At 40.2% G+C, this 24998-nt stretch overlaps 1 protein-coding gene and 1 pseudogene across 1 annotated transcript in view; both read left to right on the forward strand.

Annotated features, from left to right (window-relative positions):
* Window positions 1–24998, forward strand: part of C7 (complement C7) — an 80010-nt gene that overhangs the window by 47505 nt on the left and 7507 nt on the right. Inside the window, exons 11-15 of the mRNA XM_032135469.2 lie at window positions 1129–1357; window positions 2545–2716; window positions 11354–11441; window positions 13987–14119; window positions 21715–21906. Of these exons, the coding sequence (XP_031991360.1) occupies window positions 1129–1357; window positions 2545–2716; window positions 11354–11441; window positions 13987–14119; window positions 21715–21906 (814 nt within the window). The remainder of the gene's footprint in view (window positions 1–1128; window positions 1358–2544; window positions 2717–11353; window positions 11442–13986; window positions 14120–21714; window positions 21907–24998) is intronic.
* On the forward strand, window positions 17398–18302 carry LOC116456699 (large ribosomal subunit protein uL18-like; annotated as a pseudogene).

Raw genomic sequence — 24998 nt, forward strand, 5'->3', positions numbered from 1 at the left:
TGTTTAGAGAAAGACACATGTTCTTTAACAGTCTCCATGTACTTTTCCACATAGGACTATAAATTATCATATTTGTGCTAACTTTTTAGCAGGGCAAAAAAGGAACAGAGAAAGAAAAGGCACTATGCAGGTACAGGTATATGACTATGCAAAGCCATTGTGTTCGCAAGAGCTTGGGCTCTCAGGAACCAATGGTGCATATCTCTTCCCAGTTCAGGCATCATGGTGGCAGCCTGAAATTGGCTATGGTGAGAGTAGCTACACTGCAGAAACTGGCAAATGCTACAAAGCAGAGACGTTTCTGTTCCTGGGAGAGCAAACTGTTAAAGTTGAGTCAGCACATCCGTGGTTTCAAAGTTGCTTTTCTTCTGAAATAGCCAACGCAGAATAATAATGTTTACCCGTTTTAAATTTCTCCATGAGGAAAGAATCTATGATTTCCACTAAGAGATGTTAAATCTCTCAGTTAGGAAATTTAATTCTGAATTTAATTTCACTTGCTTCTTTGCTGTAACTAGAAAATGAATGTTTTTTTCATTTTATTTTATTTTATTTTTTATTTTTTATTTTGAGATGGAGTTTCGCTCTTGTTGCCCAGGCTGTAATGCAATGGCATGATCTCAGCTCAGTGCAACCTCTGCCTCCCGGGTTCAAGTGATTCTCCTGCCTCAGCCTCCTGAGTAGCTGGGATTACAGGCATGTGCCACCACACCCGGCTAATTTTGTATTTTTAGTAGAGATGGGGTTTCTCCATGTTGGTCAGGCTGGTCTCGAACTCCCGACCTCAGGTGATCCCCCCTGCCGCAGCCTCCCAAAGTGCTGGCATTGCAGGTGTGAGTCATCGCGCCTGGCCTGTTTTTTTTTCTTTTTTTTTTTTAAAATCTTATGCATGCACAAAAGATATATAAAAAATTCCTCCCCCATCTGACCCTAATTTTCCCTACGTTTGCCTTGATTTTGTTGCAAAGAGAGTGCACTGCTTTCTTTTGTATTTGCATAAGAAATAATTGTAACAAACTTACCAGTGGCTTTTGATTTTGTTTTAATGAGAGTCGTGCCTAAACATGAAAAGCAAAGTATTCTTGCCTAAATCCCTGATTACTGACTATAATGTCTTTATCTCTATAGCTGACACCTTTATATGAGCTGGTAAAGGAAGTACCTTGTGCCTCTGTGAAAAAACTATACCTGAAACGGGCTCTTGAAGAGTATCTGGATGAATTTGACCCTTGTCATTGCCAGCCTTGTCAAAATGGTGGCTTGGCTACTGTTGAGGGGACCCATTGTCTGTGCCATTGCAAACCGTACACATTTGGTGTGGCGTGTGAGCAAGGAGTCCTCGTAGGGAATGAAGCAGGTCAGTGGGGTGAATTTTCTCTAGTCACCCTGTACACATTGAAAGGGAATTACCCTGTTTCTTTGCTCCTTGAGATGCTTCTTTGTGTATGAAGAGATGAAGTCTCAAATGAATTTAGAATCCTCCTTCCCTTTCCTACTTCCAGATTATAGCTACTGTGGTTAAGGCTGTTAGCTGTTATCTCTATTTATCCATCTGAACTAACAGCCCCACTGTGCCCTCCACTTCCCATTCTCTGTTAAAATAGAGTTATGATGAAAACACCTTCATCCTCTGTAATTATCTCAATAAGGTTTTGCTGTAACAAAGGTCTGTGGAGCTTGTATATTTGCATTGCCTAACCTTTCTGATGGCATGCTCTTTGAAACATTTCTGTTTCTATTCTGTATGATGTACTATCAATCACTCACAAATATTTGTTGAACATCTGCTGTGTGCTCTACAGTGTATATGGTGTTTCAAGCACTTAGTACAGGGCTATGTGAAATTAACTTTATGAGTAGTCAAAGTATGACTACAATCTATATACTTTTGTTTCTCTATTTATTTACATGTCTGTCTCTTCTAGAATGCTCATTACTTAAGGTCAGGGCTGTTTGATTCCTTTCTTTATTCCCAGAGCTTGACAAAAGGCTTGATTCATAGAAGTCACTAAATGAATGATAAATGAATAAATGTAAGACTGAACTATAGAGGCTTATATACAAGCATTACAAAGGCATCCTTATCCCCAAATGTCTCTCCAAGTGGTCTGTTCTGGTAATTAAAACTCTACGACTGTGATTCATTCCTTTGTGGCTTGGATTTCCCCTTATCTGTTAAAATGGAAGCACCCTCTCCTGCTGTCTAATTAAATAGAATGGTAATATTTCCTGCCCACCTCCATTCACTGTTGTGAGAAGTAAATAAATGATACAATGTACATAAAAGTGCTTTGAAACAGTTGTAAAATAATCAACAAATTAAGGATATTATTGCAAGAGGTTCACTAATGCAATCTTAATTTGGACATTCCTAGTCTGTATGTAGAGCCATTCTGAACATTGTAGAAAACCTCAATGAAGAGTGAAGGTAATCAATATCCAGAATGATCTCTTCCTCCAATTAACTTGTTAGCAGGAAGCATAGCACTAAGTTCCCAAGCCCTCTTTAAGAACTTATTGATCAACCTCTTTCTCATCTTATAGGAGGGGTTGATGGAGGTTGGAGTTGCTGGTCCTCTTGGAGCCCCTGTGTCCAAGGGAAGAAAACAAGAAGCCGTGAATGCAATAACCCACCTCCCAGTGGGGGTGGGAGATCCTGCATTGGAGAATCGACAGAAAGCACACAATGCGAAGATGAGGAGCTGGAGCACTTGAGGTAATGGAGACCCGACCCCCTGGCAGTTGCATAGAACACAGTACCGTCTGCAGTTGGCGTGGAACACATGATCGCTGCTGTCCAGAGATTTAGAAGTTAAATGGCTATTTTTACCAGGGACTGCTTTGTACCTTAGCACTAGGGTGAGTTGAAGGAGCTTGCTCTATGTGCTGCAGGTTTTCTTGAAACAAGTGTTACGAAAGGCTGGGTAATTGGGAGTAGTCCTGCTGAGTGGATACGATCATTCTCATTCGTTTTGGCCACCGACTTGCTGTGTGACCTTGGGCAAGTTACTGGCCACATCTCTAAAATTAGCATGATAATAGCAGGTAAACTGATATTAAGATTATCTGTTTATTGTTATTGTCAGAATTAAATGAGATTAAGCACCCAAAGTGATTACTAAGCATTCATTAAAGTTAGTATTACTTTTAAGATACACCATTCTTACTCATTTATTTTTTGGATTAAGCATAGAGCCAGTTGCTTGAGATGGAGAATATCTTGGTGGGTGAACCCAGTAGCCTGGCATTAACTTTCCATTTGTCAGGACCCTGCAAAAGCCATCTCAAAAATGCTCAGTTGATGAATCATAGCCCTGGGTCAGAATTCTTTATGCCACACCCTACTGTTTTACATCGTCCTTAGTAATTTTTGCTGACTGGACTTGGCAAAATGTTCTAGTAAGATAATTTGAAGGTCATGTGACTTGAAGAAAGAGATGAGGTGTTTGGGTATCTGGTAGAAGCATAGGGTGAATAAAGAAAAAAGAATAAGGTGGGAAGCCTTATTCCTAACTCTTTGGTGCCTTGTAATCTGGCATTTATCAGTATCTGTTGACTGAGGAAGCTGGCAAGCATGTGAATTATGGCGGGAAGAGGATGCCGGCTGTGGTGCACATGTTTCTGGGAGGATGAGGGTCTGGGAGGAGATCTCTGAGAGGATGCATTTTTCCTGCTTTTCGACATAAAGCTAGGAGGAGAGGTACATCCTAAGAAAGGCATTGAAGAGATTTTTCACTCTTGGTGCTCAGGGGAGGGGAAGTATCTTCTTTCTCAGTACGAATAGGAAAATTAAACTTTTCACAGTTTTCTCAAAGTGTGGCAAGATTATAAGGAACTCAGCTGAGAAGGAGGCCACACTCCGTTTGTACTGCTTTCTCTCAGATTTTGTGTCTCTGGAGTGGAGATAATATTAGTGTTATTTTGACCTTAGAGGCAGTCTTGAAAACCATTGTTTAATGACAGATGTCATCATTATCATTATCTTTATTACAGGCTCCCCCAAGAGATGGTCATAGTGACGGTAAAGTGTCAGGATTGGCACTTGTGGGATGATATTAGGACTTCTGTTCTCCCATCTTCCTTTTAGGCTTAAGATTCTTACTCCAAGCCTTACTTAAACTTGCTTTCACCAAATAACGTGCTTTCAGTTATACACGTTCAGAAAAAGATGTAGACACTAAGACTTCTTATTTCTCTTTTGCCTCGTGAGAGGTAGAAGGTGCACAATTGTAGGAGCCTAATTGACTAGACGTAAATCCAGCTTTGGTATTTATTAGTTCATAATCTTGGACAAGTTATTTGAACTTTCTGTGCCATTGTTTTTTCCATGTATCTCATGGTGTTGCTGTATGAATTGAGATAATGCACATATGCAGAGCAACTGCCATGGTGCCTGACACATAGTAAATGCTTAGTAAAAGGTAGTTATAATTTTGTGTTACCTCTCTTTTGGGGTCACTAACTCTAATTACCTTCTTTTTTTTTTTTTTTTTTTTGAGATGGAGTCTCACTCTGTCACCCAGGCGGGAGTAGAGTGGTGGGATCTCAGCTCACGGCAATCTCCACCTCCCAAGCTCAGGAGATTCTCCTGCCTCAGCCTCCTAAGTAGCTGGGATTACAGATGTGCACCACTGTGCCTGGCTAATTTTTATAGTTTTAGTAGAGATGGGGTTTCACCTTGTAGGCCAGGCTGGTCTCAGAACTCCTGACCTCAGTCTCTCTGCCTGCCCTGTCCTCCCAAAGTGCTGGGATTACAGGCATGAGCTGTTGCATCTTGCTCAATACCTTATTTTCAATACAGAATTAATTCTGTATTAAATGAATTTCAGAACCAAACGGCAAGAGGAAAAATAGGTTTTGAAACAGGTGACCTCTAGAAAGCAGAAAGTAGTATGTTGGCCTAAGACTTTCTTTCTCTTTTCTTTCTTTCTGTTTGTTTTTCTTTCCTTTTTTTTTTTATTATTGTACTTTAAGTTCTAGGGTACATGTGCACAATGTGCAGGTTTGTTACATTTGTATCCATGTGCCATGTTGGTGTGCTGCACCCATTAACTCATCATTTAGCATTAGGTGTATCTCCTGATGCTATCCCTCCCCCCTCGCCCACCCCACAACAGTCCCCAGAGTGTGATGTTCCCCTTCCTGTGTCCATGAGTTCTCATTGTTCAATTCCCACCTATGAGTGAGAACATGCGGTGTTTGGTTTTTTGTCCTTGCGATAGTTTACTGAGAATGATGATTTCCAGTTTCATCCATGTCCCTACAAAGGACATGAACTCATCATTTTTTATGGCTGCATAGTATTCCATGGTGTATATGTGCCACATTTTCTTAATCCAGTCTATCATTGTTGGACATTTGGGTTGGTTCCAAGTCTTTGCTATTGTGAATAGTGCCACAATAAACATACGTGTGCATGTGTCTTTATAGCAGCATGATTTATAGTCCTTTGGTATATACCCAGTAATGGGATGGCTGGGTCAAATGGTATTTCTAGTTCTAGATCCCTGAGGAATTGCCACACTCACTTCCACAACGGTTGAACTAGTTTACAGTCCTACCAATAGTGTAAAACTGTTCCTGTTTCTCCACATCCTCTCCAGCACCTGTTGTTTCCTGACTTTTTAATGATGGCCATTCTAACTGGTGGGAGATGGTATCTCACTGTGGTTTTGATTTGCATTTCTCTGATAGCCAGTGATGATGAGCATTTTTGCATGTGCTTTTTGGCTGCATAAATGTCTTCTTTTGAGAAGTGTCTGTTCATGTCCTTCGCCCACTTTTTGATGGGGTTGTTTGTGATTTTCTTGTAAATTTCTTTGAGTTCATTGTAGATTCTGGATATTAGCCCTTTGTCAGATGAGTAGGTTGTGAAAATTTTCTCCCATTTTGTAGGTTACCTGTTCACTCTGATGATAGTTTCTTTTGCTGTGCAGAAGCTCTTTAGTTTAATTAGATCCCATTTGTCCATTTTGGCTTTTGTTGCCATTGCTTTTGGTGTTTTAGACATGAAGTCCTTGCCCATGCCTATGTCCTGAATGGTAATGCCTAGGTTTTCTTCTAGAGTTTTTATGGTTTTAGGTCTAACATGTAAGTCTTTAATCCATCTTGAATTGATTTTTGTATAAGGTGTAAGGAAGGGATCCAGTTGCAGCTTTCTGGCATATGACTAGCCAGTTTTCCCAGCACCATTTATTAAATAGGGAATCCTTTCCCCATTGCTTGTTTTTGTCAGGTTTGTCAAAGATCAGATAGTTGTAGATATGTGGCATTATTTCTGAGGGCTCTGTTCTGTTCCATTGATCTATATCTCTGTTTTGGTACCAGTACCATGCTGTTTTGGTGACTGTAGCCTTGTAGTATAGTTTGAAGTCAGGTAGCGTGATGCCTCCAGCTTTGTTCTTTTGGCTTAGGATTGACTTGGTGATGTGGGCTCTTTTTTGGTTCCATATGAACTTTAAAGTAGTTTTTTCCAATTCTGTGAAGAAAGTCATTGGTAGCTTGATGGGGATGGCATTGAATTTATAAGTTACCTTGGGCAGTATGGCCATTTTCACGATATTGATTCTTCCAACCCATGAGCATGGAATGTTTCTCCATTTGTTTGTATCCTCTTTTATTTCATTGAGCAGAGGTTTGTAGTTCTCCTTGAAGAGGTCCTTCACATCCCTTGTAAGTTGGATTCCTAGGTATTTTATTCTCTTTGAAGCAATTGTGAATGGTAGTTCACTCATGATTTGGCTCTCTGTTTGTCTGTTATTGGTGTATAAGAATGCTTGTGATTTTAGTACATTGATTTTGTATCCTGAGACTTTGCTGAAGTTGCTCATTAGCTTAAGGAGATTTTGGGCTGAGACAATGGGGTTTTCTAGATATGCAATCATGTCATCTGCAAACAGGGACAGTTTGACTTCCTCTTTTCCCAACCGAATACCCTTTATTTCCTTCTCCTGCCTAATTGCCCTGGCCAGAACTTCCAACACTATGTTGAATAGGAGTGGAGAGAGAGGGCATCCCTGTCTTGTGCCCATTTTCAAAGGGAATGCTTCCAGTTTTTGCCCATTCAGTATGATATTGACTGTGAGTTTGTCATAGATAGCTTTTATTATTTTAAGATATGTCCCATCAATACCTAATTTATTGAGAGTTTTTAGCATGAAGAGTTGTTGAATTTTGTCAAAGGCCTTTTCTGCATCTATTGAGATAATCATGTGGTTTTTGTCTTTGGTTCTGTTTATATGCTGGATTACATTTATTGACTTGCGTATGTTGAACCAGCCTTCCATCCCAGGGATGAAGCCCACTTGATCATGGTGAATAAGCTTTTTGATGTGCTGCTGGATTCGGTTTGCTGGTATTTTATTGAGGATTTTTGCATCAATGTTCATCAAGGATATTGGTCTGAAATTCTCTTTTTTGGTCGTGTCTCTGCCTGGCTTTGGTATCAGGATGATGCTGGCCTCATAAAATGAGTTAGGGAGGATTCCCTCTTTTTCTATTGATTGGAATAGTTTCAGAAGGAATGGTACCAGTTCCTCCTTGTACCTCTGGTAGAATTCGGCTGTGAATCCATCAGGTCCTGGACTCTTTTTGGTTGGTAAGCTATTGATTATTGCCACAATTTCAGAGCCTGTTATTGGTCTATTGAGAGATTCACCTTCTTACTGGTTTAGTCTTGGGAGGGTGTATTTGTCGAGGAATTTATCCATTTCTTCTAGATTTTCTAGTTTATTTGCGTAGAGGTGTTTGTAGTATTCTCTGATGGTAGATTGTATTTCTGTGGGATCAGTGGTGATATCTCCTTTATCATTTTTTAGTGCATCTATCTGATTCTTCTCTCTTTTCTTCTTTATTAGTCTTGCTAGCGGTCTATCAATTTTGTTGATCTTTTCAAAAAACCAGCTCCTGGATTCATTGGTTTTTTTGAAGGGTTTTTTGTGTCTCTATTTCCTTCAATTCTGCTCTAATTTTAGTTATTTGTTGCCTTCTGCTAGCCTTTGAATGTGTTTGCTCTTGCTTCTCTGGGTCTTTTAATTGTGATGTTAGGGTGTCAATTTTAGATTTTCCTGCTTTCTCTTGTGGGCATTTAGTGCTATAAATTTCTCTCTACACACTGCTTCGAATGTGTCCCAGAGATTCTGGTATTTTGTGTCTTTGTTCTCGTTGGTTTCAAAGAACATCTTTATTTCCGCCTTCATTTCGTTATGGACCCAGTAGTCACTCAGGAGCAGGTTGTTCAGTTTCCATATAGTTGAGTGGTTTTGAGCGAGTTTCTTAATTCTGAGTTCTAGTTTGATTGCACTATGTTCTGAGAGACAGTTTGTTATAATTTCTGTTCTTTTACATTTGCTGAGGAGAGCTTTACTTCCAACTATGTGGTCAATTTTGGAATAGGTGTGGTGTGGTGCTGAAAAAAATGTATATTCTGTTGATTTGGGGTGGAGAGTTGTGTAGATGTCTATTAGGTCTGCTTGGTGCAGAGCTGAGTTCAATTCCTGGATATCTTTGTTAACTTTCTGTCTCATTGATCTCTCTAGTGTTGACAGTGGGGTGTTAAAGTCTCCCATTATTATTGTGTGGGAGTCTGAGTCTCTTTGTAAGTCACTCAGGACTTGCTTTATGAATCTGGGTGCTCCTGTATTGGGTGCGTATATATTTAGGATAGTTAGCGCTTCTTGTTGAATTGATCCCTTTACCATTATGTAATGGCCTTCTTTGTCTCTTTTGATTTTTGTTGGTTTAAAGTCTGTTTCATCAGAGACTAGGATTGCAACCCCTGCCTTTTTTTGTTTTCCATTTTCTTGGTAGATCTTCCTCCATCCTTTTATTTTGAGCCTATGTGTGTCTCTGCACGTGAGATGGGTTTCCTGAATACAGCACACTGATGGGTCTTGACTCTTTATCCAATTTGCCAGTCTGTGTCTTTTAATTGTAGCATTTAGTCCATTTACATTTGAAATTAATATTGTTATGTGTGAATCTGATCCTGTCATTATGATGTTAGTTGGTTATTTTGCTCGTTAGTTGATGCAGTTTCTTCCTAGCCTCGATGGTCTTTACAATTTGGCATGATTTCGCAGTGGCTGGTACCAGTTGTTCCTTTCCATGTTTAGTGCTTCCTTCAGGAGCTCTTTTAGGGCAGGCCCGGTGGTGACAAAATCTCTCAGCATTTGCTTGTCTGTAAAGTATTTTATTTCCCCTTCACTTATGAAGCTTAGTTTGGCTGGATATGAATTTCTGGGTTGAAAATTCTTTTCTTTAAGAATGTTGAATATTGGCCCCCACTCTCTTCTGGGTTGCAGAGTTTCTGCGGAGAGATCAGCTGTTAGTCTGATGGGCTTCCCTTTGTGGATAACCTGACCTTTCTCTCTGGCTGCCCTTAACATTTTTTCCTTCATTTTAACTTTGGTGAATCTGACAATTATGTGTCTTGGAGTTGCTCTTCTCGAGGAGTATCTTTGTGGCGTTCTCTGTATTTCCTGAATCTGAATGTTGGCCTGCATTGCTAGATTGGGGAAGTTCTCCTGGATAATATCCTGCAGAGTGTTTTCCAACTTGGTTGCATTCTCACCGTCACTTTCAGGTACACCAATCAGAAGTGGATTTGGTCTTTTCACATAGTCCCATATTTCTTGGAGGCTTTGTTCATTTCTTTTTATTCTTTTTTCTCTAGACTTCCCTTCTCACTTCATTTCATTCATTTCATCTTCCATCACTGATACCCTTTCTTCCAGTTGATTGCACCGGCTCCTGAGGCTTCTGCATTCTTCACGTAGTTCTCGAGTCTTGGCTTTCAGCTCCATCAGCTCCTTCAAGCCCTTCTCTGTATTGGTTATTCTAGTTATCCATTCCTCTAATTCTTTTCCAAAGTTTTTAACTTCTTTGCCTTCGGCTTGAATTTCCTCCTGTAGCTCGGAGTAGTTTGATTGTCTGAAGCCTTCTTCTCTCAACTCGCCAAATTCATTCTCCGTCCAGCTTTGTTCCATTGCTTGTGAGGAACTGTGTTCCTTTGGGGGAGGAGAGGTGCTCTGCTTTTTAGAGTTTCCAGTTTTTCTGCTCTGTTTTTTCCCCTTCTTTATGGTTGTATCTACTTTTGGTCTTTGATGATGGTGATGTACAGATGGGTTTTTGGTGCGGATATCCTTTCTGTTTGTTAGTTTTCCTTGTAACAGACAGGACCCTCAGCTGCAGGTCTGTTGGAGTTTGCTAGAGGTCCACTCCAGACGCTGTTTGCCTGGGTGTCAGCAGCAGTGGCTTCAGAACAGCGGATTTTCATGAACCGCAAATGCTGCTGTTTGATTGCTCCTCTGGAAGTTTTGTCTCAGAGGAGTACCTGGCCACGTGAGGTGTCAGTCTGCCCCTACTAGGGGGTGAGTCCCAGTTAGGCCGCTTGGGGTCAGGGACCCACTTCAGGAGGCAGTCTGCCTGTTCTCAGATCTCCAGCTGTGTGCTGGGAGAAACACTACTCTCTTCAAAGCTGTCAGACAGGGACATTTAAGTCTGCAGAGGTTACTGCTGTCTTTTTGTTTGTCTGTGCCCTGCCCCCAGAGGTGGAGCCTACAGAGGCAGGCAGGCCTCCTTGAGCTGTGGTGGGCTCCACCCAGTTGGAGCTTCCTGGCTGCTTTGTTTACCTAATCAAGCCTGGGCAATGGCGGGTGCCCCTCTCCCAGCCACGCTGCCGCCTTGCAGTTTAATCTCAGAGTGCTGTGCTAGCAATCAGCGAGAGTCTGTGGGTGCAGGACCCTCTGAGCCAGATGCGGGATATAATCACCTGGTGTGCCGTTTTTTAAGCCCGTCGGAAAAGTGCAGTATTAGGGTGGGAGTGACCCAATTTTCCTGGTCCCGTCTGTCACCCCTTTCTTTGATTAGGAAAGAGAACTCCCTGACCCCTTGCACTTCCCAAGTGAGGCGATGCCTCGCCCTGCTTCGGCTCGCGCACAGTGCACTGCAACCACTGTCCTGTGCCCACTGTCTGGCACTCTCTAGTGAGATGAACCCGGTACCTCAGATGGAAATGCAGAAATCACCCGTCTTCTGCATCGCTCACACTGAGAGCTGTAGACTGGAGCTGTTCCTATTAGGCCATCTTGGCTCCCGCCTCCCTCTGTTTGTTTTTCATACTACTGACCTGGCAGCTATTTAAATCGCTGTCTTTTGTTAGCTTGAGTTTATGTTTGAGTTTTCTACCACAGGATGTAAGCAGATATTTGGTTCTAAGAATGACAAAAATATTACACCAATGTACTTAAATGAATGGAGTTCCTTCAGATACAAAGGAGAAATCCGATGTAATGCAAAATAATTATTATACTGTGGAAATCAATCACATTAATTACATTTTTTTTCCTTCCAGGTTGCTTGAACCACATTGCTTTCCTTTGTCTTTGGTTCCAACAGAATTCTGTCCATCACCTCCTGCCTTGAAAGATGGATTTGTTCAAGTTGGTTATGAAAGATATTTTTTTCCTTTATAATGCTCTAACTTCAATCTCTCTGCTGAGCTCGTAACCTATTTTCTTCCTCCGTGGTGAAGCCGTGCCAAAAATATTTTATATGTGCATTTTAGTTTTAGTGGTGAGGGTTTTAGTGTGTGATTTTTTCTTTAGCCCAAGGTGATTTGAATTCTGCAGAAGGCAGTGTATCTTCTATGGTGTGGGAAATCAATACTGCCACACAGTGAATCAAAAATGTAATCATGCCAGAGGGCTACTAAACATTGCCACTCTAAACACCAAACTAGGAATCTACAAGCCTGCTCTTTAACTTACAGAACTTCTCTTATTTTTGCCACTGACATTTTTTTTCCCCTCATAACTGTAGGCCCTGGAATGAAGTATTAGGTTTATTCCAGGAGTCAATAAGACAGTTAACTAGTGTCTAGTGAGATATGGATCATTCTACTTTGAGCAATTGAACTTTCCTGTTCAGGAAAGAAGAGTAGTCATCTGCCATTTGTCATTCTAGGGACTTTTGTTGTTCTTGGCTTTTGGGACATTTTAGTTAGTGCTGCTCTCAGTCTTTATGACGAGGCTTTGGCCTGAAGCCCCAGTGGTGCCTCTTCGTGGCTCACAAGGATATTGTTCATGAGGACTCTCTCCATGTTACCAGCGCTGCTTTCCTCACGAGGGATTTTGCTTTTCAAATCCCAGGCCCTTGAACATGCATTCACTGAAAATTCACTGAGGTTTCCCCAAATGTAGGCACTACTGGGAGATGAAAGTTGTGTGTTCATGCACGTGTGTGTGTGTGTGTTTGTGTAGAGAGAGAGAGAGAGAAAATGAACCTAGCATCTCTACCACCCATTCTGTCCTACCACAGTCACCATAATTCGTGGAGTTCCTGAATGGAACATATGCTCAGAGAATAGGCCAAGCAAACTCATGCATATTAGCAAACCATGAGGCTGCCGTCCTCAATTGCAGTGCGTGTGGTGTTGTTTTCAGAGCCAGGAGTCCCAAATATTGCTCTATGGACTGGCTGCATCCGAATTACTCAGGGAACTTAAAATTAGAGATGGCTCTTTCTCCCTCGTCCTCCACATTTTCTGATTTGATAGGTTGGGAGTACAGCCTAAGAGTCTATTTTGTAATTTCTACAAGTGATTATGATATACGGCCGCGTTTGTGCACTGTTGAATAAGACTTCCTCATATGAAAGTTTTTGTTTAGTTTTGTTTTTGCAAGGTGGAGGAAGGAATAGGATCATAAGTCGAAACAGAACATGTGCTCTTCCCCATTTCCCTCAAACCTCAGCATCAGCCTGGCCCATTCTGTTTCCTACTAACTTCCATGACAGAGCTAGAGTGGGCCAGGAAGCGCATACTGACAATGGGAAGGAGTTACCAGGAAATCTTGTTCTAATCCCTAGAGCAGAGGTGGTCAAGGCCTGAGCTCTAAGCCCTCTCCCAGGCTTGAGTTTTTCACCATCCCCTTGGGTGGAAGAGAATGAGAAGGGTAAGGAAAGAGAGACCCCGAATGAGTGTGATTACCCTTCATCCACCCCCAGGCTCAGACTTCAAATTCCTCCTTGCTTCATCATGAAAGCTCACTTCCTGCCATTATAGGTTAGTGAAATGCTCTTGAATCTGACCCAGCCCCAGCATCATTCCATACATATGGTGTGAAGTAGGAGGGTAGGATGGGAGAAGATCAAATTATGCTTCCCCTAAAAGTTATCAGCAAGAAACTTAAACTTTCATGAACATATTAATAGGATTGGAAAATTTCTGGGTGTTCATGCTGACATTTTGCAGGCAGTATTGTCAATGAACAGCTCATAATACCTTTTTTTTTTTTCTTTTTTAGAGAGAGAGAGACAGAGTCTTGCTCTGTCACCCAGGCTGGCATTCAGTGGCACTATCTCGCCTCACTGCAACCTCCGTCCCCCGGGTTCAAGTGATTCTCATGTCTCAGCCTCTTGAGTAGCTGGGACTACAGGCATGCACCACCATGCCCTGCTAATTTTTGTTAGATGCAGGGTTTCGCTATGTTGGCCAGGCTGGTCTCGAACTCCTGACCTCAGGTGATCCACCTGCCTTGGCCTCTCAAAGTGCTAGAATTACAGGCATGAGCCACCATGCCCGGCCCGGTGATACCTTAATATGAAGAGTTGACTGACAAAGATGTTCTCCAAATCTAATAAAGAACTGATTTTTCCTAAAAGTTAAAGGAAAAGAAATTATTTGGACAGTGTCCAAATAATTTTAATAGAATGTAATTTTAGTAGAATGCTTAATATAGTCCATGGTATTTTGGGAGCAATCAATACATTATAGACAGTGGTATTAATAGTTTTATTTCAATTAATGGTGGTGCTAGTGTTATTGACTATATGGGGAAAATGTTTTTATAGACACTTTTCTGAATCAGTTAATTAAATGTAGCTTGCCTGATGATTATGATTTATAGATCAAATATATGTAAAGAAACATTTTGTTAATGCAAAATAGACAAACTCTTTCCTTTTCCATCTTTTACTTTTGTTTAGGATGAAGATACAATGTTTCCTGTGGGGAAAAATGTAGTGTACACTTGCAATGAAGGATACTCTCTTATTGGAAACCCAGTGGCCAGATGTGGAGAAGATTTACGGTGGCTTGTTGGGGAAATGCATTGTCAGAGTGAGTGGCATCAGTTGTATATAATTTAAGATGAGAAAATTAAGTGGAAGAGAATGAATCAAGATAAATAACACTCACCACATGGCCCATGTGTTGGCCTTTCTTTCCTGTAAGTCTGACATGATCCTGTTCAAGTTTTAGGACCGACTTGAATAAGCCCTCCGCCTTCTCTAGTTGGTAATGTTCCCATTCAGTGAGGTCAATTTCATTGCAATTTAAAACTTTCAGGTGCAAATTAGAATAGGCCAGGGAACTCTCTTTAGATGAAGACCGTTAGGATATTCTTTAGAGTTCACTTACTCAGGATGTACTACAATCAATCGACTTCCTTAAATGCTTTGCATCTTATTCTGTTGGTAAAGACGCATCTGAATAATAGCTTCTGCATGCTGCACCACCCTAAAACTACTCTGGCTTCCATCTCACTTGCAATATAAGTTTGCTCAGCAAATGAATAGGCCGAGCTGCAGGGATACATTTTTCCTAAATCAGAATGCTTAGTATAGTAGCATTTTTCCTAAGTCAGTTGCTCTGTGCTATATGAGGAAAGCCCTAGTACACACACACACATATATATACATTTCTCCCTTTGGGAATATACCTATTGTGAAATTTCTGAGTAATTGGGTATTCATACATCGGGTATACATACATTTAGATTTAGTGGAGGCTGCCAGCCTTCCAAGTGGTTGTACTGATTTACATCTCTAGCATAATCTGATAAGTCAAGATTACTTTATGTCCTTACTAACACTGGATAGCATCAGCCATAGTGGTGAGCGTATGGTGCCATCTTGGCTCACTGCAACCTCCGCATCCCAGGTTCATGTGATTCTTGTGCCTCAGCCTCCTGAGTAGATGGGACTACAGGTGTGTGCCAACACACTGTGCTAATTTTTTGTATTTTTAGTAGAGACAGGGTTTCACCATGTTGGCCAGGCTGGTCTCGAAGTCCTGAACTCAGGCAATCCACCCATCTTGGCCTCCCAGAGTGCTAGGATTATAGGCGCGAGCCACTGTGCTCGGCCTATTTTTATATTTTTTTCTAATGACTAATAATGTTAAGCTTGTTTTCATATGTTTGTTGGCCATTGGTTATATTCTTTGGAGAAATGGCTGTCCATGTCTCGTGTCCATTAAAAATAATCGGTTTGTCTGTCTTTGTCTTATTTTTTAATTTAATTTAATTTAATTTTTATTTATTTTTTTTAAATTTCCATAGGTTTTTGGGGAACAGATGGTGTTTGGTTACATGAGTAAGTTCTTTAATGGTGATTGTGAGATTTTGATGCACCCATCACTCAAGCAGTATAAACTGCACCCAATTTGTAGTCTTTTATCCTTTACCCCCTTCCCACCCTTTCTCTCTGAGTCCCCAAAGTCCATTGCATCAGTCTTATGCCTTTGCATCCTGATAGCTTAGCTCCCACTTGTGAGTGAGAACATACAATGTTTGGTTTTCTTTCTTTCCTTCAGCTGGAATCCCTTAATGGCCACATCCTTGGAATAGAGATAACCCAGACATAAGCCAGCCTCACTGGTTGCCATAAACAAAAGTTAGTCTTCTCTAGAGGAAGATAGCATCATCCAATTTTCAAATTTTCATATGTAAATAAAGTCTGACATTCAATTAAAACTAATTTAACATTCAAAAAGACAAGAATTGACCACATTCCAACCAAAAAAAACAATAGAAACAGACTTACAGTAACAGACTTATCTAAATAATGAAATTAACAGATACAGGCCCTGAAACAACCGAAATTAATATATTTTTTTAAATGACAAGATGGAGAATTACAACAGAGAATTAGAAAATATAAAACAGTAAACATAAATGTTTGAAGTAATTGATGTGTTATTTACTCTGATTTGCTTTTTACACACTGTTTACACATATCAAAATATCGCTTAAAATTATATTTTTAAGTAAAAAATTTTAATATTTTTAAATATAATAATGTAAGAATATAGGCTCATTCATTATAATAAATATACCACATTAATGGAAGATGTTAATACCTAATAGGGAAACTGGGGGGGAAGTAAGGAAGTAGATGGGAGCTCTCTGTACTTTCTACTCAGTTTTTTGTAAGCTAAAACTGCCCTAATAATGAAGTTATTAATTTAAAAATTCACTATGCAGTAAAAAAGTAGACAAATGAAACCTCTAAAGTTGAAAAATAGCCAGGCATGATGGCTCACACCTATAATCCCAGCACTTTGGGAGACTGAGGCAGGCGGATCACTTGAGCTCAGGAGTTTGAGAACAGCCAGGACAACATGGTGAAACCCCGTCTCTACTAAAAAGTACAAAAATTAGCTGGGCACTGTGGCAAGCGTCTATAATCCCAGCTACTCAGGAGGCTGAGACAGGAGAATTGCTTGAGCCCAGGAGGCAGGGATTACAGTGAGCCAAGATCGCACCACTGCACTTCAGCATAGGAGACAGGAGTAAAATCTGTCTCAAAAATATATATATATAAAAATAATTGTTTTAAGTTGAAAAATAAAATTGGTAAAATTTAAAACTCTATAATAGAGTTCTTAAAAGGAGATTATACAGAAATATACAGAGAATTAATAAATTGGAAGATAGGTCAATTGAAAACATTTAGAATGAGGCCAGGTGTGGTGGCTCACGCCTGTAGTCCCAGCACTTTGGGAGGCCAAGACAGGCAGATCACTTGAGGTCAGGAGTTCGAGACCAGCCTGGCCAACATGGCAAAACCCCATCTTTACTAAAAATACAAAAATTAGCCAGATGTAGTGCTGCATGCCTGTAGTCCCAGCTACTCAGGAGGCTGAGACAGGAGAATTGCTTGAACCTGGGAAGCGGAGGTTGCAGTGAGCCGAGATCGTACCACTGCACCCCGGCCTGGACAACAAACCATCTCAAATAAAAAAAAAGAAAATATTTAGAATGAAACAGAGGGGGAAAAGATGGAAAACAAACAAACAAAAAAATGATGTTAAAAAATATAATGGCCCAAAAAATGTATAATTTGTGCCCCATAGGGACAAGTGATCAAGAATGGGACAGAAGCAATGTTTTAGGACATAATGGTCAAGAAATGGTCTAAAACTGACAAAAGACTTAAAGCACAGGTTCAATAAGTGCTTTGAATATCAGCCCAGAAAAATATAAAGAAAATTATACCTAGACATCAGAGTAAAGTTGCTGGAGAAAACCAAAAGCAAAAAATAATTAATAATACCCTTTTCCCACCCTAGCACTACTGGGCCTGCAGGTCTCTCTGTCAAGCCACAAACGCAGGTCTCTGTTCCACAGGATGGGGTTTGTTAAAGTTGTTAATAACAAGGCCTACTTTAAAAGATACTAAGTGAAATTTAGAAGACGACAGGGTAAAGCTGATTACTATATTCGGAAATGCTTGGTTATACATGATAAAAATAAATACAGCACATCCAAATACAGGATGATGCTTTGTGTAACAAACAGAGGTATCATTTTTCAGATTGCTTAGTCCTGTATAGAAGGGAATGTGATAGTCCGTGCAGTGTATGCACATGAACTGCCAAAATATGGTGTGAAGATTGGCCTGACAAATGATGCTAAAGCATATTGTACTGGCCTGCTGCTGGCCTGCAGGCTTCTTAATAGTTTTGGCATGGACAAGATCTATGAAGGCCAAGTGGAGATGACTGGAGATGAATACAGTGTGAAAAGCATCGATGGTCAGCTGGGTGCCTTTACCTGCTATCTGGATGCAGGTCTTGCCAGAACTACCCTGGCAATAAAGTTTTTAACACCCTAAAGGGAGCTGTGGATGGAGGCTTGTCTATCCCTCACAGTACCAAATGAGTCCTCGGTTATGATTCTGAAAGCAAGAAATTAAATGCAGAACTACACTGGAAGCACATCATGGGCCAGAATGTTGCAGATTACATGCACTACATAATGAAAGAAGATGAAGATGCTTACAAGAAAAAGTTATCTCAATACATAGAGAACGGCGTAACTCCAGACATGATAGAGGAGATGTATAAGAAAGCTCATGCTGCCATACGAGAGATTCCAGTCTATGAGAAGAAGCCCAAGAAAGAAGTTAAAAAGAAGAAGTGGAACAATCTCAAAATGTCACTTGCCCAGAAGAAAGATTGGTTAGCTCAGAAGACGGCAAGCTTCCTCAGAGTTCAGGAGCAGGCTGCTGAGAGCTAAACCAAACAATTTTTCATGAGGATTTTTCAGATAAGGACAATAAACTTATTGACAAAGCAAAAAACAATAATTAATAATAATCTTCTTGAAAGTGGTCAGACAGAAAAGACATGATTTCCAAAGAAAAAACTGCAAGACTAAAAGTTGACTTCTCCCTAGAAAACAATTGTCAGAGGGCAATGTAATATTAATAATATCTTCAAATGACTTAAAAAAAAAAAAAACTGGGAGCAGCCAGGCATGGTGGCTCACACCTGTGATCCCAGTCCTTTGGGAGGCCGAGGGGTGGGGATCACCTGAGGTCAAGAGTTTGAGACCAGCCTGGTCAACATGAAGAAACCCCATCTCTACTAAAAATACAAATATTCGCCGGGCGTGGTGGTGGGTGTCTGTAACCCCAGCTACTCAGGAGGCTGAGGCAGGAGAATTGCTTGAACCTGGGAAGCAGAGGTTGCAGTGAGCCAAGATCGCACCATTGCAATCCAGCCTGGGAGACAAGAATGAAACTCTGTCTCAAATAAATAAATAAATAAATAAATAAATAAATAAATAAAATAAAAAATAACTGCTAGCTTAGAATGTCTTACCTAATAAAAATATCCTGGCCAGGCGAGGTGGCTCATGCCTGTAATCTCAACACTTTGGGAGGCCAAGGTGGACAGATCACGAGGTCAAGAGATGGAGACCATCCTGGCCAACATGGTGAAACCCTGTCTCTACTAAAAATACAAAAATTAGCTGGGCATGGTGGTGCACGCCTATTGTCCCAGCTACTCAGGAGGCTGAGGCAGGAGAATCGCTTGAACCCAGGAGGTGGAGGTTGCAGTGAGGCGAGATCATGCCACTGCACTCCAGCCTGGCGATAAGCAAGACTCTGTCTCGAAAAAAAAAAAAAAAAAATCCTTTGAAAAGTCAAGGTAGGCCGGGTGCGGTGGCTCACGCTTGTAATCCCAGCACTTTGGGAGGCCGAGGCGGGAGGATCACGAGGTCAGGAGATCGAGACCACGGTGAAACCCCATCTCTACTAAAAATACAAAAAATTAGCTGGGCGTGGTGGCGGGTGCCCGTAGTCCCAGCTACTCGGAGAGGCTGAGGCAGGAGAATGGCAAAATATAGGCACTCAAAAAATGCTGTGGATTTTTGTATATATTCATGGGGTATTAGCTCAATTTTGCTACATTGATATATCTCATTGTGGTGAAGTCAAAGCCTTCAGTGCATCCATCAAATGCTGTTTTTGAATGAATAAATGAATGAATGGGTTTTCTGATGACAATGCTGTAAAGATACAGCAATACTTTGTAGAATATTGTCCAAAGTCCATTAGGGATATTAGCAAGATTTTTTTTAAATCATGAATTCTGACTTGCTGTTTATACTATGTGTGTTTTTTCTTTTTCTCTGTTCTTCTTTGAAGTAAGCTATTTGAGCCAGTGAATGTAACTGAGTAAGAAAGAATACAGATGGAAAGTCAGGGAACACTGAACACTTTTATGTCTGCAAGTTTAAAGGTGGTGCTTTAGCTGGGTGTAGTGGCATGTGTTTGTGATCCCAACTGCTCAGGAGGTTGAGTCAGGAGGATTGCTTGAGCCTAGGAGTTTTAAATTTTTTTAAATTTTACTTTAAGTTCTGGGATACATGTGCTGAATATGCAGGTTTGTTACATAGGTATACATGTGCTATGGTAGTTTGCTGCATCTATCAGCCCATCATCTAGGTTTTAAGCCCCGCATACATTAGGTATTTTTCCTAATGCTTTCCCTCCCCTTTGCCCCCCATCCCCCAACAGGCCCTAGTGTATGATGTTCCACTCCCTGTGTCCATGTGTTCTCATTGTTCAACTCCCACTTATGAGTGAGAACATGCATTTTCTGTTCCTGTGTTAGTTTGCTGAGGATGATGGTTTCCAGCTTCATCCATGTCTCCTCAAAGGACATTAATCCATTATAGTATTCCATGGTGTGTATGTGCCATATTTTCTTTATCCAGTCTATCATTGATGGGCATTTGGGTTGGTTCCAAGTATTTGCTATCGTAAGTAGTGCTGCAATAAGCATACGTGTGCATGTGTCTTTACAGTAGAATGATTTATAATCCTTTGGGTATATACCCAGTAATGGGATTGCTGGGTCAAATGGTATTTCTGGTTCTAGATCCTTGAGGAATTGCCATACCGTCTTCCACAATGATTGAACTAGTTTACACTCCCACCAACAGTGTAAAAGTGTTCCTATTTCTCCACATCCTCGCCAGCATCTGTTCTTTCCAGACTTCTTAATGATCACCATTCTAACTGGTGTGAGATGGTATCTCATTATGGTTTTGATTTGCATTTCTCTGGTGACCAGTGATGATGAGCATTTTTCATATGTTTGTTGGCTGCATAAATGTCTTCTTTTGAGAAATATCTGTTCATATGCTTTGCCCACTTTTTGATGGGGTTGCTTGTTTTTTTTTCTTGTAAATTTGTTTAAGTTCCCTGTAGATTCTGGATATTAGCCCCTTGTCAGATAGATAGATTACAAACATTTTCTCCCATTCTGTAGGTTGCCTGTTTACTCTGATGATAGTTTCTTTTGCTGAGCAGAAGCTCTTTAGTTTAATTAGATCCCATTTGTCAATTTTGGCTTTTGTTGCAATTGCTTTTGGTGTTTTAGTCATGAAGTCTTTGCCCATGCCTATGTCCTGAATGGTATTGCATAGGTTTTCTTCTAGGGTTTTTATGGTTTTAGGTTTTACATTTAAGTCTTTAATCCATCTTGAGTTAATTTTTGTATAAGGTATAAGGAAGGGGTCCAGTTTCTGTTTTCTGCATATGGCTTGCCAGTTTTCCCAGGACCATTTATTAAATAGGAAATCCTTTCCCCATTGCTTGTTTGAGCCCAGGAATTTGAGGCTGTAGTATACACTGATTAGACCTATGAATAGTCACTGCTCTCCAGCCTGGGCAAAAAGAGAGACCCTGTCCCTAAAAAATAAAAATAAATAAATAAATAAAAGTGGTGCTTTAATAATTTCAGATGGCAAAATATCTAACTGGATGAAAGTTAATGAAACTCTCCTGGTGGAACATCACTAGAGCACATAAATAAGTGACAGCTGTGAAAAGTTTAGTTTCAACAGTGGGCTGGGCATTAGGACTCTATTGGGGTTGTTCATTTTAAGTTGTCGCATCATTTTGGGGGGGGTGGGAGAGGGGGAGCTGTTTTGGTGTTTAGTTATTCATGGGTCAATTACATGCCAGGCTGTGTGTGACATGTCTTTCAGTCCACCCTAATAGTGAACTCACTTCTTCCTCCTTGTCCTCTAATATGAAAAAGCAGAACAAGTGTATCCGCATCACATAACACTTTTTTAAAAAGATAGTTTAGGAGAGCAATGACCCTTATATTTTGCTCTCTTTTATCTTTAGAAATTGCCTGTGTTCTACCTGTACTGACGGATGGCATACAGAGTCACCCCCAAAAACCTTTCTACACAGTTGGTGAGAAGGTGACTGTTTCCTGTTCAGGTGGCATGTCCTTAGAAGGTCCTTCAGCATTTCTCTGTGGCTCCAGCCTTAAGTGGAGTCCTGAGATGAAGAATGCCCGCTGTGTACAAAAAGGTGAGTGGCTTCCGTGTCTATCCAAGGACACTTGTACCCAGGCAAGTGAGAGTCCTTGTGGCGACCTTCATGGTACTGTGTCACCATAGCTATGAGTCATTCCCTCCATTCTTGCTCCCTAAGATGGGGTCAGTTTGTAGACTAACAGATTTTCTTCACATGGCACAGAAAGACTCATGAAAGCAAGGAAAGGCAAGGATAGCCTGGTGATTCTGAAACTTTTAGCTTAAACCCTCCTTGTGAAAGATTAGTTTTATATCTGTTATAGTTCCAAGACAATAAAGGATTTTTTTTTTTTTTTGAGACGGTGTCTCACTTTGTCGCCCAGGCTGGAGTGCAGTGGTGCGATCTCGGCTCACTGCAAGCTCCGCCTCCTGGGTTCACGCCATTCTCCTGCCTCAGCCTCTCCGAGTAACTGGTACTACAGGCGCCCGCCACCACGCCTGGCTAATTTTTTGTATTTTTAGTAGAGACGGGGTTTCACCGTGGTCTCGATCTCCTGACCTCGTGATCCGCCCACCTCGGCCTCCCAAAGTGCTGGGATTACAGGCGTGAGCCACCGCGAAAGGTTTTTTAAAACCTGGTTTTTTTTGTTTGTTTGTTTCCTTTTGATTTTTTTCCCCTGCATTTTTCCTAAGTACAGAGTTGAGATCATAATTTATTTAAAGTTCTGTATGTTTCATTTTTGGGCTTTCAAAGAGTTTATCAGTATTTCTGAAATTGAAAATTTAGAAAGCATTTTCATTTAACACTTTAAAGCAGACATTACTGAAGGAAAAGTGTTGTGATTCGTGAAATTGTTCTTAATGTGGAAACTCAAAAATCCAGTGTTTTAACACCAAGAAAATTAAAATGGTCTTTTAAGAACCTAAGGTAGAAAGGATTTAGAAAGCCAAATTATTTCTTTTTAGAGGTAATTTCAGATGAGATAGATTTGTTTGAAAATAACCCCTTATTTATTCTTTGTTTACATTTTTTAAATAAATGGAAAATATTGTATTTGTAACAAAAATGAGAATGAAGAAAAACTCACTTGCATACTATTTTATGTGATATTATCCCTCTAGTATGTGATTTTTAATTAAATGCTGAAATTTATTTTTAGTAGTGAGGATGAAGTACTAGATTTCATAGGTGATGGTGTGAGGTGAATTAGATGTTTCTAACCAAGTTCTCCATGCAACAGGGTATGGAGCACTCAGATACTGATGGTAGATATGGGCTGCGATGTTAAGTGGATGAGAGGCAGAACAATGGGCAAGACGCTTATCCTTGGAGTGCCCTCCCTGCCTGTCCTGATGTGCTCTTAAGTTATCAAAGCTCCATCTCAGAGGACAGTTGTTTTGTGTTCTGTAAACACTGAAGTAGAAACATGAGTTTACTTGGAATATTTAAAGTAATGGACCAGTACTTATAATTCTAAAAATGAAAGAGAACAATATACAGTTGATGAGGTTGCACTTTTGTTCCAAATGAGATTGTAGACTAGTCTGTCTAAAATGCTACTTCAGCTATTTTACCCCACAGTTTGGTATGAAGTTTCATTTACCCAGTAGAAAATTCTATTAAAGTGAGTTTTAATTACAGTTGTTTTGCAGATCTGTATGTTTTTCTGAAGATGTGAATAACAGTAACTACTCCTAAGCCTATAACAAAAAAAAAAATCCAAGACTTACCAGCTTCTAAAGTTGATGTTTTAAAATGTTGGCTGTTCTAATATTTAGTCTTTTTTTTTATTGTAGTAAAACATACATAACATAACATTTACCATTTTATCCATTTTTAAATGTATGGTTCAGTGGCATTAAGTAATTCCCATTGTTGTACAACCATCACCACATTTTTTTTCATATTTCCAAACTGAAGCTCCATATCCATTAAACATTAATTCCTCACTTTCCCCTACTGTCCCTGTAGTTAGTCTTGATGGGAATAAATTTGCTTTTAAAATAGCAAAAGCACATACTTTCGGTGGGCCTTAAGAGTGTGTATTTGGTTAACCAAGCTGTAAAGGCAACAAAGCTATGTTCTTCTTAAATGCAAAAATTCTCTGGGCTAGGTAATTCTATCGTTTTTTTTTTTTCACAAAGACATTATAATAAATTTCTTTTATTTCTTTTGAGATGGAGTCTCATTCTGTTGCCCAGGCTGGAGGGCAGTGGCACAATCTCAGCTCACTGCAAGTTCTGCCTCCTGGGTTCACACCATTCTCCTGCCTCAGCCTCCTGAATAGCTGGGACTACATGTGTTCGCCACCATGCCCAGCTAATTTTTTTTTGTATTTTTAGTAGAAACGGGGTTTCGCTGTGTTAGGATGGTCTCGATCTCCCGACCTCGTGATCCACCCACCTCAGCCTCCCAAAGTGCTGGGATTACAGGCGTGAGCCACCACGCCTGGCTTGACATTATAATAATTTAAGCATACTTTTAAAATCTAAAATTTCAGGCTTTGTCCTAAAGTAAATTTTTAACCACAGTGCAGAACTAATTTACATGGCTTGATCATTGACCTTAAGTTTTGGTACATCTAGATTAAAGCTTCTCAACCTCAACTCTATTGGAATTTTAGGTCTGATAATTCTTTGCTATGGGAGCCTCTTCTGTGCATTGCAGGGTGTTTAGCAGCATCCCTGGTCTCTACCCAACAGTAGCATCCTCCTATGCCAATAACATTCTGCAGTTGTGAACACCAAAGATGTCTCTAGTGATTTCCAGATGTCCCCTGGGGGACAAAACTGCCCCTGGTTAAGAAGCACTGATGTAGATAATACCATTTTTTAAAAATTTCATTTTGGAATAATTTTAGATTTCAGCAAAGTCACAGATATAATTTCTACACACCCTTCACCCATCTTCCTTAATATTAACATCTTACATAACACAACTTGGTTAAAACTAAAAAATTAATATTAGTACAATGCTATTGACTAAACTGTACACTGTATTCAAATATCTCCTGTTTTACCACTAATGTCTCTTTTATGTTCTAGGGTCCAGTTCAGGTACTACATTGCATTTAGGATAATATCATTTTAAAGAGAAGTGTTTTTTTTTTTTTTTCTGAGACAAGGTCTCGCTTGCCCAGGCTGGCT

Source organism: Hylobates moloch, unplaced genomic scaffold, assembly GCF_009828535.3.
Source record: "Hylobates moloch isolate HMO894 unplaced genomic scaffold, HMol_V3 SCAFFOLD_17, whole genome shotgun sequence".
In the NCBI taxonomy this organism is placed as follows: Eukaryota; Metazoa; Chordata; class Mammalia; order Primates; family Hylobatidae; genus Hylobates; species Hylobates moloch.